The sequence below is a fragment of the Anomalospiza imberbis genome, chromosome 1 (assembly GCF_031753505.1).
Source record: "Anomalospiza imberbis isolate Cuckoo-Finch-1a 21T00152 chromosome 1, ASM3175350v1, whole genome shotgun sequence".
Taxonomy (NCBI): Eukaryota; Metazoa; Chordata; class Aves; order Passeriformes; family Viduidae; genus Anomalospiza; species Anomalospiza imberbis.
In genome coordinates, this window is record NC_089681.1 from 121,990,724 (window position 1) to 122,006,767 (window position 16,044).

The 16,044-nt window shown below is 35.6% G+C and overlaps 1 protein-coding gene across 15 annotated transcripts in view; it reads right to left on the reverse strand.

Moving 5' to 3' along the window:
* The window catches only part of HDAC9 (histone deacetylase 9), a 460,804-nt gene that overhangs the window by 116,562 nt on the left and 328,198 nt on the right, over positions 1 to 16,044 (reverse strand). For all 15 annotated transcript variants that reach the window (XM_068209506.1, XM_068209496.1, XM_068209568.1 and 12 more), the window contains 2 exons: positions 15,626 to 15,746; positions 11,182 to 11,231 (listed from right to left, as the gene is read on the reverse strand). In XM_068209506.1, coding sequence (XP_068065607.1) covers positions 11,182 to 11,231; positions 15,626 to 15,746 — 171 coding nt within the window. The remainder of the gene's footprint in view (positions 1 to 11,181; positions 11,232 to 15,625; positions 15,747 to 16,044) is intronic.

Consider the following 16,044-nt stretch of genomic DNA (forward strand, 5'->3'; position numbering starts at 1 on the left):
TTTTCAGACAATGTTAAATAAAATTTACAGAAAATACAGCAATTGTAGCTGAATTCTAACCCAGAATCATAGTCTTTTTTTCTGTTTAATTATGCTTAATATTTAAATATTACTTCCATTTAGGAGTCCTTTAAAAATTGTCAGGATAGAAGAATGTTCTGAATTGAACCAAATGAAAAAAAACATTTTTTTAAAGCATCAAAACAGCAGTGTTGAACTATGAGCATACTACACATTTTGTTACCAAAAATCCTATCACTGCTACAGTTCTTCAAAGCAGAACTGTGCTTGATAGTGCCAAGAGCCAGAGGACACGAGCCCTATCTTAACACTGACTTCCTAACACACATATGGATTTACTTCACTCCCAGTTTCCTGAATGAGCACTGTAGGTTGCAGGCTTTTTTCAAGCACATCTAGTATAGCTCAATCATTGGCATGTGTAGCAAAGCTAATACTCTGCAAAGCTACAGATGATAGAAATTAAGCTACCTGTCCCTGAAGTAGATGTGGAAGCATTAAAGAGGAAGGGAATGACTTAAGTAAAAAGAAATGTAGGTAACTTCTCCTAACTGAATGATTTAATATTTCAAGCCTCATGTCTAGAAATTCTCTGCTTTGCACTTCCAACAAACAAACAAACAAACAAACAAACTTTTTATGAATGCTTTCTCTAAGAAATATCTATGTAATAATGCCACTTTAGCAATGAAGATTTTAAGCATACTCAAAACAAGCTAATAGACAGAAAACTTTTACTAAAACTCCTTTTGGACGGAAAATTTATTTTAAGGAAGACTGACTGTAAAGTTTGAAAATTACCAGCTCCTTATGCAGTGCTTAGGTTGTGGCATATTTGAAAATGGTGAGGAAAGATACGGCAATATACCTGAAGGAGAGAATCCTTACTTCAATATCTTTCTGAAATCACTACAGTTGACAAAACTGGAAATGTTCCTTATTCTGCTATTTAAATTTATCTGGAATCTACCTCAGGGGGGCAAAAAAGGAGTGTGATTAATAATGCTAAAGCATTTCTAAGATATTTGCTTTTTGTTTTACCTGTCCTTCCCAGCTACAACACCTCTTCATTCCTCATCTTCTATTTCAGTCCTCTTTTTCCAGAAATCTCCTGGGAACTGCCAAGTGGTCATTGCATCACAGCTCTGCTGACCAGAGATGCTGCTCACAATCTGACTAACTTTTCCATTTTTTACACCCTGCATGATGTATTCATCTGTGTGAGTTATTTCCTAAATTATTGTTAACTCTGAAGTTGCCTTGAATGCATCCCCAATGAAAACTATATGACAATATAAAAGAGAGCCCAAGTTACTGCTTTGGGATGAATCCAAAGCATCCTAGAATTTTTCTCTCCCCATTCCTCCTCCCACTTGCAAACACATATCTTGTGATTTAATGTAAATTCATTTTCTGCAATGAAATTCTGATTTTACTCCTAAGAGGAATAAAAAATACACTGAATTGCTCATCCTGCTCTGGATTCTCTGCACAATTGTTGCCATCATTAAAATCAAAACCAGTCTTCTTAGAGATACCACACATCCCCACAAGAGACACTCGTTTTCTGACAACAGGTCAAAAATGCAATTTGTCATTTAGTTGTTCATGGAAACTTTGACCTGTGATTCTCCTTGGATAGCAGTCATCATATTCTGTGTCCAATACTCTGGACAACAAGAAGTTCTTTACAGTACTTTGAAAGGATTCTTTGCCCTTTCTTTAAAAGAGTAGAGATTGGGCTCAACTGTTCTTGGATGGAAGTTAGTTAAGTATGCATTTCAAATGGATACATTTCAGCACAAATCTAGAAAAACAACTATGTTAAAAAAATTCTGTCTTTTGCTATAAGTGGCTCTAATACTGAGAAGTAAATGAAGTCAGGTCAGCTCACAATAGTGTAGCTATATGCAGTAAACAAACTGATTAAGAACCTGTGACAAATAATACTGGAGAATACTGATCTCCTCAGTGATACTGAAATTTAATAAAATCTAGATATTCAGACCAAATTCCCGTGTTTTACCTTTAAAAGCATCCATAGTCTCACACTCTTTCACTTATGCCAGAGCAAATATGTTTCCATCGCTGGGTTTTTTTTAATATACTGGCATGAAAACAGAAATTAAATATTTTTTTGAAGTGTTTCAATCTCTAAAAATTGTGTGGCATTTCGGTATCACTTCCAGCAAGGAGTCTGTCATTCTTAGAGACAGTTGGTGCCAGCTAACTCTACCGCATAAGTTTGTAATATTTTGCTCCTGACCGTGAGCAGTGCAGCTTCCCAGGTGTCACGCTCATAGCTCTCACCTCCCACTCTTACAGATGTCCTGGTGATCATTCATCACCTCTGTGATTTCCACCAGGAAGCAAAAGGTCCTCAGCGTGCTTCTCAGCTGCTGTTTCATCTCACCATGACTAAAGAAGCGAAGGTGTGCACATCATCTCCAAGGAACAACTTCTAATGAATGGCCTGTCAGCCATGTCACTCGTTAAGGAACAAAGGAGAAGAGGTTTACATGGCTGACGTCTTTTCCATAAATTCCAGATACAGGAAGTGTGTAAAAGTGTACTACTTTAGGAAAAATATGTACAGTGAGCTTCCTTTATTTTTACTGCTATTGCAGCTGAATCAAGGATTTTTTTCTGTCAAAGGCATTTCCAGCTGTTTTGATGTAAAATGCCTACCATAAAGAGTATCCAGAATAGAGCAGCTTTGCATATTTTCTTGCCTACCAGTGTGATTTACAAATAATTTGTGAAGGGCATGTGATCTTTGGGCTCCAGCAGGATGAATAGTTCAAACAACCACCACAAATCATTGCTTAAACAAAAACCATGGAACTCCCTTAGTCTTGCATTGACTTCTGTGTTTGAATAATTCCAGTAGGAGAATTTATCAGTAATAATATTTAGGGAAAAGGACTTCTAAAAATAGTTTTAAAGGCTATTAATTCTGTCCCCAAAAATGTCTTTCCAGGCTTTCCACAAGAACAGGGAATGTGAGCAATACACAAACCAATTTGATTTAGAATACTTAACATCTTTCAAGTTTTACCTGCCAGTAGTGAACTAACATGAAAGACCAATCAAAGTCAATTTTCAGAAAATATTCAGTAAAAATTTTAATTATTAATTAAATATTGAATGGCTATCGGAGTTACTGATATTGGTAGTCATCCCCTGATTTAAATGCAGCATTCCCTCTATAAAAATGAAATTAATCTTAAAGTTTGTAAATAAAAATAAATATGTGACGTCTGTATTGGAAAATAAATAGTTTTTTATTCAAAATGAGAAGCAGAAAAAAAAACAGGCTAAGTCAAGCTGAAGCTTGAATACAACAATATCTCAAAAAGAAATAACTCTACTTGGTTTCTCTCTTAAACTAACTTTTATGATAGACATCCAGAATCTCAAAGTCTCATAAAGCATGTGTTAGACACTGTAAAGGATCTCAAAACCTTAGAGAAACAGTGATGTGTGGATCATTGATAGGAGCAATGGAGGGAGGATAGCATGGATTAGATGTGGATTAGATCTTGTTTTTAGAAAAAACTCATAAATAAAACACTTAGGCCCAGATTCAAGTCTCAGATATGTGGCATATATCACCAGATGCTTGTAAAAAATGTTACTGCACTTTCAGGCCTAGCCCTAAGTAGTCTATTAATTTAACTTGACATTTGTTTTAGTATTTAATGGGTTAGTGTGTGAAAATGCATGTGCAACTGCCTTCTCATGTTTGATCTTGCACTTTCCAGGAGTTTGTAGACAAGGAGATACAACAATGTATAGTTGGTTGTAATGCATACAGTTACAGAAAATGCAACTTCTTTGTGCACTATTAAAGCCTTAGTTTTGCAAAGTTTAATCATTTACCACTGAACATATTTTTATTAAAACATAACATTTCAGCTTTCTGCCTGGATGTAGATGATCTTTTTGTTAGAGGCCACTGTGGGACTACACTAGAACCTGGTGTTCATTCAGTTAAACAACACATGAACATTTAGTTTTCAGAGAGTTCTTCTGTCCATCCGGGGGTTAAATTCTGTCAATAAACACATGATGCGTTTTTAAAGTGCAAATGTGAATTCTTCTTTAATTACAGAGTTACTGTCAAATCTATATGTGTGTATGTGATAAATTCTGGGAAGAATGAATAGTAGTAGTAGATTGGATATGGTACTATGCCACTATTTACACTTAACATACCTGTGCATATTTATCTATATCTATATCATCTATATCTATATCTATATATGCCATCTATGTCTATATCTATGCCATCTATCTATATCTATATCTTATCTATATCTATATCTAATCTATATCTATATCTAATCTATATCTATCTAATCTATATCTATATCATCTATATCTATATCTATATCTATCTATATCATCTATCTGACTATATCATCTATATCTATATCTATCTATCTATGTTTTCTATTTTGGCAAATAAGGAGCTTCTTTGCATCATGTTTGCTTTTGGAAACACTATAGTTTTTAGAAAATGCAGAAAATTAGGTAAGACCATTTAAGATTTGTCTTTACAGTAGTTCATTAACTTCCCAATAATTTTCTGTGTTCCATATAATGTATATTTGTTTAAAAATTTAATCTGGTTGAGTAGCAAGGGGAAACCATCCTTTGTTAAAAAGGGCAAAAAAATAGTTTGAGAGACCAAATTATGTGTTTGATGTGTTGTGAGATTACCACGTCTGAGCTTTTTATCCTTGCCTGCTGCAAGTAAAAGCAGTCTGGAACTATTCTAGAACATTGTATTGTGCCTGGAGCAATACCAAAGAACTGTGTCTCTCAGCTAAACAGTTTGACCTCTCATGAAACATCAAGCTCTGTGGTAGATGGCACAGGGCCACCTCAGTGCCATGAAGGAACAAGAATGGGATGAAGTATCTGCCTTGTAGTGTGAAGAAATTTTTTTGTGGCCATGGTGTTGATATGATAAATATGGCATTCTCTCCCGGCCCAGGAAACGCTGATGCACTTCCCAGAACCAGAGGTGGTCTGTGTACCTCAGGAAAGGAAGGCTGGCTGTTTTCAGCTGTGATCAAGATTCACCTTATCACACTTGTTTGGTTTTTTTCCTAAAATCAATGTGCATAAAATTTGAAACTTAGTTGTTACAAGGCTCTGTCAGAAAAGGAAATCAAGGCCCTCCAGTCAGTTCTTCTGATCTTAGGTAGAATGACTCCTGCTGTACTGATGCATTTGGCTTTCTAATGCCAGTACATAAAACTGGACAAGGGAGTCTTCAGAGAACTATTGTTTTGGACTGCAAGTTAATTAAATGTTAGTTAAATGTTAATTAAATTAATTCTATCTATTCACTATTTTTTCTTTAGACAAACTTCCAGCTCTGGCATGGTTCTATCCCCAGTGGCCTTAAATTACCTTGGAGTGGTACCAGGGTGGCCTTATTAATCACACATTTTTGTTGACCTCTGCAGAAAATATCACAGTCAACACTGTGTAACTGTGAGTCCTAAATAGTCTGCAAAGTATGTCAATTAAAGTATAATGTGCCTGTTTTTTGATTAAATCTTGGTATTTTTTTAGGGGTGATATAGCTGACATTTTTAGGAGGTAAACAAGTCCTTCATTCCTGGGAGCCTTTTGCAGTGTGCTCCAAAATGTTGTAACTGGCAGATTTCAGTAGGTTAATGAGTCAGTATTTTATGAATATATTGGCAGCATGGTATATTAATGGTTTCACAATGGAAAACTTAATATTGAATAGATGAGCTTATAGGAATTTCAGATTGCTTTCCCAAAACTAGGAAAGAGACACACTTTTCTGTTGAGATAACTGTACCTATTGTGGTACAGCCTGGAATATAGGGAAAAGGCACAAGTTAATTCTAATATCTGTGTGGAGGGGATGGTTCATTTCAGTGCCTAAACTATGGGCAGTCTAATTTCTTTACTGATGCATATGTGTGCAGGTATAAGGAAAGATATCTAACCAGCCCAGAACCTAAACTTGCTACAAGAAGGCAATGGCACTGCTAATATTTTCTTGATTTTCACACTGTTGTACCATGGTAATGGAACCAGTGTGGTACCATTAGCTCTTACAGAAATAAGAGGAATGAAGGGTCATAATATGTAAAGGCTGAAAATTCTTCCTGGGCACAGACTGAGAAGATCAAGGGACGAATGAGAAGCAGCAAAACCCATTTCGTTTCCTGGATGACTTACTAAACTTGTGTACTAGTAAAATCTTGCCTTTCTTATTGCTTTTCTTCCTGTGTGGTCAGGACAAAAAGTAGCACTGTCAGCTGCCACAGCAAGGAATGGCAGGAAGGAATTTAACATTCAGAATGGTTTGTAAGTTTTGTAAATATGTTGAGAGATTTTATAACTGTAAAATTCTTCTCTTGGCAATTACAGGCCAAATTGCTTTCTGATATGAAAGATCCAAGTCACACTTCAGTTTTCAAAACAAGACCAGCTAATCTCAGCAGAAGATACTGTTTCTGTTTTACTGCTGTAACAGCAAAATTAGAGGAAATGCAATGGACATTATGTACAAGCCATACTTAGCTATTCAGATGGCTCGATATTTCGCCCAAGAGCCACTCTGTTCAGCTCACTAAACATTAATTTTTCTGAAGTCTGTTTTTTTGCAGGGCAGCTTTCTCCCCCAGATCCTCCTCTTACAATTTTAAGTTCTGACTACGCGTTACAGGTTTGGAGCAGTGTCCTTGGTGGGGAGGATGGTGGGAGAGCAGGGGGGATTGGATAACTGCCCAATTTCATATGATAAAAGTGAAATTCTCTTCTGTCTGCAGGACAGTCCCCAGGGAACAACGTATGAAACCCAAACTTAAATAAAATCATATCCTGTTTGCAAACATCATATTCCCTTTGCTTCTCAGTAATCTGGACCCATAAACCCCAGCACAGCTTGAGAGCCCATTCCTCATCTAAACAAATGCCATAAGCCCCTTTATACTTTTACAACCATGTCAGAAAATAATATTGACTGCCAATAGTGATGTGATGGCAGTTGCCTCCTCTGAGCCATAAAAGAAGCAGTCTGTTATCAATTTCTCTAAATGCATCAAGGGAATTATGGGCCGGTTCAGTTCCAAGTTATAAATGACAATTCAAAAGCCGCAGAAGTGTTTGAAGCTGGGAGCCGATGATGACATTATCATAAAAGCCTGCTCTTCTTTGCTTTTGTGGGGTTTTTTGCCTATCAACTGGACAAAAAAATATGGCTGAGAAATGACTTCAAGATTTCTTCACACAGCAGCAGGTCAAACAGACAAGAAAACAATCACTATTTTTAGTGACAGACAGAGACAAGGAGATGAAACTTACTCCCATTAAAAGTAGATTTCTGCTTCTCTTATTGTCATTTTCACAGCACAACAAGAGAGGAAGTGCAATAGATGGATACATTGGTCAAATGATCAGTTATAGCTCTAGTGGCTGTTTACAGATGAAAAATTGTGGAATGGTCTGACAATCCACAGACCCAAAATGTAATTTGTGATTACTCTCCCCATTTGGCCACTTCACCTGCAATCTACCCACCACTCCTGGAAAACTTTTCACATTCCAAACCTCTGACCAGCTGCAAGAAACCTTCTCTTTTTATTAAAACTCCTGGCCACAGAGCTGCTAGCCTCTCTCCAACACAAAGAATTTCATCCCCCCGGTATTAGAATTCTTTAACAACAGTTGGTTCTGGAACAAGGTTAAGCTTGACAGAAAAAAAAAAAAAAAACATAAAAAGCATTATTACAGGAGGGAGAGCCCATACTTCAGTGGATTTTATAGTCCTGACCCTGGATAGTCCTCTGATAAAATATTAACCATCATTGAAAGGAAATCTGTTATGGGCAAATTTAGGATGCTAGTTTAGACAATTTTTTTTGTCTCTTTGTGAGATATGTTAAATTTATCTGTACAGATGAAACAGATTTCTGCTCTTAGATAAGACAGCTAATTGCTACTTCTATAGTTTTTTATGAAACTAAAAAAATTATTTGATTTCTCCTGAAAGCATAACATATACTAAACCAATAACTTTGACATAAACAAGCCCTAGCACTAGTTAAAAGAAAATTCACATGGATGAAAAGTGTTTACAAAATTAGTGAAATTATTTTTACATACTTTTTTTTCACTGCTACAAAAGATTTAGTGGAGTGATAGTAAAGGATCAGAAAATGCTAGTTATGGACACAGGCTGCCTCTTGTTTGCTTTTCAAGATTCTTGAAACAAACTTTCTTTCACTGTAACTGTAAGCAATGTTCAGAGAAGAGGATCCCTGATGTTGGCTGCAGTTTTAGAACAGAGTTAAGAAAATCAGTAGTAGAGTAGAATTCAGGGTACAGAAGTTACTTGGACATTTGTCTGTGAACAATATAAGTCATCAAGTCATCCTGTCTTCAATATTTAAGAAGTCCTAGCTTCCATTTCTTGATCCAAGAGCAGTTTTTATTCTGTTCAGTAATTCTTTTACATCAAATTTATAAGTTGTTTGTGGAACAGGGCCTCAGACCTAGGACCTGGAAGTATTTAAAATTCTATGTAACAGGTGGATCATAGCCTTAGGTAGATGGGCGTTATCCTACTTAGGGATGAAGCCTTACTTGTCCGGTGCTCTTTCCAACAATGGCATCACTTCAGTGCATGGTGTGGGGTCCCCAACCAGAAATAATATTTGATCTCTTGTGTGGTAGCAACACTCACTAAGAAATGGGGTCTCTGATATTAAATCCAGCCTGGGAGTGGACAGAACTGAGCCTAGGTTTCCTGTCCGCTCTGTGAGTAGTCGAACCACTAATAATCTATGTAATGATAGAGCTGCGTAATAACAGCAAGGTCCCCATATGGTTAGAAAATAATAGGATTAAAGAGCTCTGAAAACTCTCATGCAAAAGACAATCATGAAGTCTCCTGAAAGAATGGAATTTTTTCTTAAAAAAAATTTAAGAATTTTTTTCTTAACACTGTGTTATATTCTGTAACAAACAAGTAATGATATAAGCAAGGAGGAAAAAATATACAACAAACATAAAACATATCAAATTCTTCCATCCCTCCTGAAAATCTTTGCGTGAACTACACTTCCTGCTTTACATTGATTACTGCTTTATACCTTTCATTTAAGTTGAAAGCTACTAAGTATCAATATTTCTTGCTCATTTCCACTATCATTTCTGAAAGTAAGCTTAAGAATTGTTTACCACATAGTTTTAAGCAGCTCCCTTTCCCAGAGCTCATCTTGACCAATCGACAGCTAAATATTGCTGAAAGAAAGCTCCTAATCTGATTATTTACCTTGAAAAAGGTCATAACCCATTCCTTTAAAAGAGCCCCACAGCAAGCCTGACAGTAATCATATATAGAAAGGCAGACCAACTAGAAAATAAATAAATAAAAGATTAATTTCTACAACATGGTCTTTAATCCAATTTCTATGAAATTAAATAAGAAATAAATGAAACAGACTGGAAAAAAAAGTGTAGATGAATTTAAATGCTTAAAACAATGAAGTTGTACTGAACAATTCTGACTTGTGTTAGCTTTGGAATGAAACATATTGTCATTAGTAGAAGGATTTCAAATCACATCTCTGGTCATCTCTGGTGACAATAATCTGTTTCATAGAAAAGTTTTATCCTTTACTTTTTAAAGAATGCTATAGTCTATTTTACTGTCCAAGGCCCTCAAATAGATTTTTTCAAGAACTTTTACATAATCTTCTTTTTACTCAGAAGCCTGAACATCCTTTCCTTTAAATTTATTAATTTTTTCTTCAATTATCTCTGCATCAGCAGTGTGAAAAATTACCTTTTTTTACACACCAGTGTGTGTATATATGTGTACACACAATAGTTTGCAGAGGTACATGTGCAAACACATCTACATGTCAATGTGTAGTGTTAGCTGAAATACATATAGAAATGATGCCCAAGTTTCCAGATTGGAAAGTCAATAGTCACCAACTTCCAAATTTTAGGCAAGATCTTCAGCAAGCTAAGTCCAAGGTGGAGGAGCCATAATGATTATGACTGACTGATTAATTTTTTTTTAAACTCATAGTTCAGAAATCCACCAAAATTACAAAATACTGAAGGTTGAAATGCATTTTTTTTTCTTGATTGTGTTAAAACCTTATAAAATTAGTATTTCTTCTGCCATAGAAACATACAAGTATAGTATGGAATTTATCCTTTGTGGAGAATAAAGGTAAGTAAAGCTGTAAAAGGTAGCAGCGAAAGTTGACCTCCAGAGATTATGCCTTTATGTCTGCTCAGACTTTTCAGAGGAGATACTCAGAGAATTCACTGGGAAGCAGTAAAAGGGAAGTAAAATATACATCAAGCATCCAGCCCACTGATATATAGAATATTATTACCATTTCACTTTGATATTGATGACATCAGTAAATATTGGATCCAGCTGGACCAAAAGCATTAAATACTTTTGTGTGAAAAACTCATTTATGTGAAAAATTGTTTCTCCTTGGCATTACCTTTGCTACAATTTAATAGGAGCATGATACTGATATCAGTAGAAATTCTACATGGTTTTCACTAATTTAGCTTTACTCTTTTACCTAGTGTTGCAACAAGTTTCTTTCTGCAGATTTTTGTCTACTGTGTCCTAATACGAGCTTGTGCTTCAGGATTAATCCATTTCAAAACAGGGTACAAAAATGCTTACATAATTTATTATTTTAATATCCAAGGTATTGTCTAGCAACTAGTGAGTCCTTTTCTTGCTAAATGTTAGCGTTGGCAACTTTTTTGTATTTCAGAGAAGTGTGGAGCATATTTACTTTTCAACAGGACATGAAACAGCTCATTTTGCTATAACAATTGTGCCCATGTTACTTTCCTCAAGAAAAGAGCTCATGTAAAAAACCCAAAGTAGGATAACTAGAAATGGGCATATTTACACAAAATTTGTCCCTAACTCTTGCATATGCCTCTTGTAATGTGCTGTCTTCCATGTCTTTGAAAACACAGCACTCATGTTTCATCTCTACATTTTTTATCAGCTTCGGAAGACTTTGAACTGATAGTGCTAAAGAATTAACCAGAGAACCCATATGTTGTGTTCTGTCCCTTTTGTGGAAAAAAAAGTAAAAAAAATCTACTTACCCCAAGTCCCCCACAAGGCAACAAGGAAAAGAGTTTTTGAGACACGTTTCCTATATATTCAAGAAAAAAAGAAACAATAAGCATCGTTTATCAAAAAAGACATTTAAATACTGGAACAGTATTTCCTTATTCTTTACAGTAATTCATATTTCAGTATTATTATCACCATGAAAATGCCAGATAATAGTACAAAAAATAATCATAATATTTAGAAATCAAATCAGCCATGGGAATTTTAAGGTACTGTTATGCAACAGTGAAAAATTTTAAGACTGGTAAGTGATAGTTTCAAAGGAATATAATGATCAAAATTCCACAGAAAATCACTCTGAACTAGGGTGACTAATCATCCTGATATCTGTAACTGATAAGCAGCTTGACTAAGCTGCTCACCTCAGCTTCTTTTCCAGCTAGAGGAATGAGGCAGGCACCTCCATCCAGCCTACATGACTGATGGGATGAATTATGCTTGAGAAGTACCTGTTTCTTTTCACTGACAACAGAGGGAACCACATTAAGTTTACATAAAACTGATAACTAATTTCTTAGCTTATTTGCTTCAGAAGAGTTTCTCCTTTGAAAATTGCAGTCTTAGTCTTTATATCTACATAAAAATGATCTTTTCTTCATTTACATTACATCAATGATTGTATTAATATTCTGAAAACATAACTTGAAATATTATTTTTTTAATATTATTCTGTAAATTCATTATAAAAAAGGGAACAAACACTTAATAGGTTTTAGAATTTAATTTCTAGCTAATGTACTGTATACATTAGCTAATATGATAGGGTTTACCTTAATATTTATACTCACATTTCATTAATTTTTCTTTTTTATTTTATTTTTTTTTTTGCTACTACTAAACTCAGGGTTTGTCATGATAATGACAATATGAAAACCGGGTATGGATCTCAGGATTTGATGCAGTTCCTATCCCGGTGTGTAATCTGATCCTAAGGCAGCTGCAGAAGAGAACATAGGCTTTTCCCCTGCCATATCACAGAACTGGCTTTGTAACTTGGCCATCTGGAGGAAACATTAGATAGTGAATCACTTGAGTTACCTAGAGGAGTCACCCATTGTTATGGAAGGGGCGAATGCTGCAGTTACTCATGTTTAGCAGGTGCCAGTGAAATGCATAAAGACAACTATAAGCCATCATCTTTGAAGTATGAGAGACCAGACTGCAAGTTCTGGGATGAGGAAAGTGCTTTACACTTTGAGTAAAATCCAAGATGCATTTTTACCCGACTAGAGGCCTTTGATCAGTTTGCACAGTGTGCGAGAGAAGCCAAACAAAACCTCCTGTGGAGCTACCAGGGGAAATGCAGGTGCAGCAGCTATGCAGAGTATTTTCATACTGTGAGTCCTAATGGCCCCAGACATGCAAGGAAATGTTGGCTACAGGAGATTGTCAGAGGTGCAAGTTGGAGTTTCCAGATTTCTTGCTAAGGAGATTCAGGGACCAATTTTTCACTTTTTACTATGGGGAAGATGAAAAAGTCTCAGGCAGATAACTAAAAAAAATAGTGCTGTTAAAGTGCCAGAAGACATTAATGGAAACATAAGATGTAATCTAAGATAAAAGAAGGCATTTTTAGAATATTGAATGACTAGACATTTTTTCTTAAATTCCACGATGGAGTTGGGACATAAGAGGCAACAGATGAATTCTCATTTATGTCCCTGCAGACAGGCACATTGTGCATGGTAAACACTATTAAAAACAGTAAATATAAAGTAAATACAGGAAAGCAGATGGTGAGGAAGGACACTGAAATCAATCAGAAGATAATACTAAAACTGGGGAAAACAAGCACGGAAGCATTTTCAGTGTATCAAGAAGCTGGCTGGAATACTCGCTTCTTACAGTGCCAAACTCTGAAGAACAAGAGAAACATTGAGATTTCATGAAAAGAACAGTGGGGAAATGTTGGACTAAGAGAAAGTGAGACCATCGCTTAGCTAGCCTCACAAAAAAGGAAAGCTCACAACAGCCTGTCATAAATGAAAATCAATAGCAAAAAGCTACTCTAAAAATGAATTGGAGTGAGAATTTCCCATGGTGTTTGAAGTTGATGTCCCAGAAGATATTAAGATATTTTAAGTAAGATAGAAGACAAAGTCTAAATAATCACATTTTTTTGACTCGGCATTAGGGCAGAGTTTGTAGTCACCAGCACTTTAAATTCAGTACAACTGTTTACTGATAGAACTAGAAATGTTCCAAGATTTGTATTCCAGAATACCAGTGCAAAAAGGCATAGAAGCTAGTTTGTCAAATTAGGTGCTGAGGCACCCATCACTGACTGAGGTCAGGCCCCTGCAGAAGTCAAGGAAGCTGATTGGGAGACTGATGACTGGGGACTAAGAATCTGATAAACTGAGGAAAAATTATGAGTAAAAGCTCAATTTCAAAAGAAAAAGAAAAAGAGCTTCAGGCAAGGCAGATGCACTCCTCCAACGAGGAACGGGAAACACATACATTTTCTGGAACATAAGTGGTGAACAAATGGTACTTCTGTCCTTTTGGATGGGTAGAGGAGTAAAGAAAGGGAGGTTAGGTCCTGCTTTTCATTAGGATGCAAACCCATCATTTGATGGAATTATTTCTGTAGAAAAAATAAGACACTTTCATTGAAATAAAAATATTTTCTGAGACAATGTTGTTATTGATGACATTCTATAAGAAACATTTTCTTTAAATATTTTTCCTGTGGTACATGTAAATTGAATTTCTGTAATATACAAAGATGTTAATTTTAATGTCATTATTGGTTAGGTTCAACCTCAACTGAAATGGGGACAGCAAAATCAGGACTGCATTTTGGAAAAATGTAAGAGACAATTAGGTTCCTTTATCCAAGAGTCTGGAAGGCCAAATGATTAGAGCATCCAGCCAGAACACAGGCACATGCAAAAGCATGTGGGAAGGGTGTTTTATTGACTTATGTCTTGGTAAAAGGCCATGTGAGATGCAACAAGAAAATATCCTAGAAACAGAGAGAGAAAACGGCAGTGAGCCAAGGATACACTCAGAATATGTTCTAAGAGTGTGATCTTGATATAAACTTAAAGAGTAAATGTTTTGGAGTAAGTGTCTAATAAAAAAGGCAAAACATGTCCAGTAAGAAACTGTGGGCCAAGAAATGATTTTCTGAGATTGGATAAACAAAGCTTTCTGAATTCTGAGTACGTCACAAACACAGTCAGGTCCATTCCTTCTTAACCTTGTACCTGCAACTGCACACTGCATCCCAGATGCTGCTCAACCACTGAGATCAAAAATCGGAACAATATTTTATATCAATGTATGTTATATTAAATAATGTAAAAAAGAAAATAAAAGTAATTAAACCCAACAAAATTTAAATGAAATGCTTGACTGTATCAAAAAGGAACAATTTAACAATGTTGATGAAATCAAATAAAAATATTTCAGATTTAATTGGAAATTTATTTTAATTGGAATTGCAGGAATTTAGAACTTTTTCTTGGAAACACCTTTTTTTTAAAGGAGGATTTCCTACCTAGAAATTCAAGCTCCTGAGAATCTATTCTACTGTAAATATTTTTCAGTTTTGATGCTGCCTTGGCTAAGAAAAATGTATAAACTTATATAACATTATGATCTTAGGACTTCCTGAAGCAACAGTCTGCCTGACAGAAGAAACAGCATAAGTTTCCAAAGTGTAATGAAATATAAATGGCAGGATTTCACTCATGGATTTTCATGCACTAGATTTTGTGTTTCTGACAAGTAGACTTGCTTCATGCTACACTAATGGAAGAGCTCATTTTAACCCTACTTGTGTGGTACAAAAGACATACACTGAGCATTGGATGTGAATGAAGATACTGTACGTGGAAAAACCTGTCAGTTTTCTGCTATTCTGTACAACCATAGGTGCATTTAATGTTAATGTATTTTCCCCCACGTTTTTCAGAAAGATATCATATCCTGCATAATGAGAAGGCATTAAAATAAAGTTCACTTATTAGAAAAACTTAGGCATAGCATCTGCAGACAGGGCTGAAATAGTTGAAATAAAGCAAATGAGAACAACAAACAAACAATTCTGACAAGCAAGTGGATCTCAAATTCCTAATTTCAAATCAAAGAATACAAGGAGGTAGAAAACCAACTGTGTTCAAATTTGCCACTGACCTCCAATGGAGAACAAGTTACAGTAAAAGGTTAACACTGACGGTTTTTGAAGCAAATTAGGAGAAACTCATATCATTGCTTTCCAGCCAGTGTATTTTGCTAATCTATATTTGGCTTCCATTGTAACGTTCTCCTTGCACATAGCAATGCATTTGGAAAAAGTGAATTTTTGTCACACTGCTTGCCAAGTGTTTTAAACTGACACCAGCTATGACTAATGACAGTGCTGGAATGTGCTGTTCTCAGTAGAATAGAGAGGCCTGTACAGACCTAGGAGTTTCCTGGGGTCCAGCTTCTGTCTGTTCAGTGGGCTGGTGCCATACAGCAGTGAATGATGTTCAGAGTGAACCAGCTGTATTTCCTCCAGACTGGCTTTTCGACCTCGAATTCGCTGAAAGAAAACAGCAGAGGCCTACAATATTCCACTGACAATATTTAGGGAGAAAAAAAAAAAAGTAAAGGTCCGAAATAACATTTAGTATGATTAATAATGGGTTGAAATTGCGTCATGCAGGAATGTGACACTGATTTGTTTATTATAGTAATGCTATATGAAAAACAAATGCATGGGTGCTTTATCACAAAATGCTTCACTTTAGCCTAGGGTTTCACATAAAAGAAAAAGAAAAGATTCTGACTCTTTTCTACATAATATATTAAGAGATACAAACCAAAAGATTAAATATATT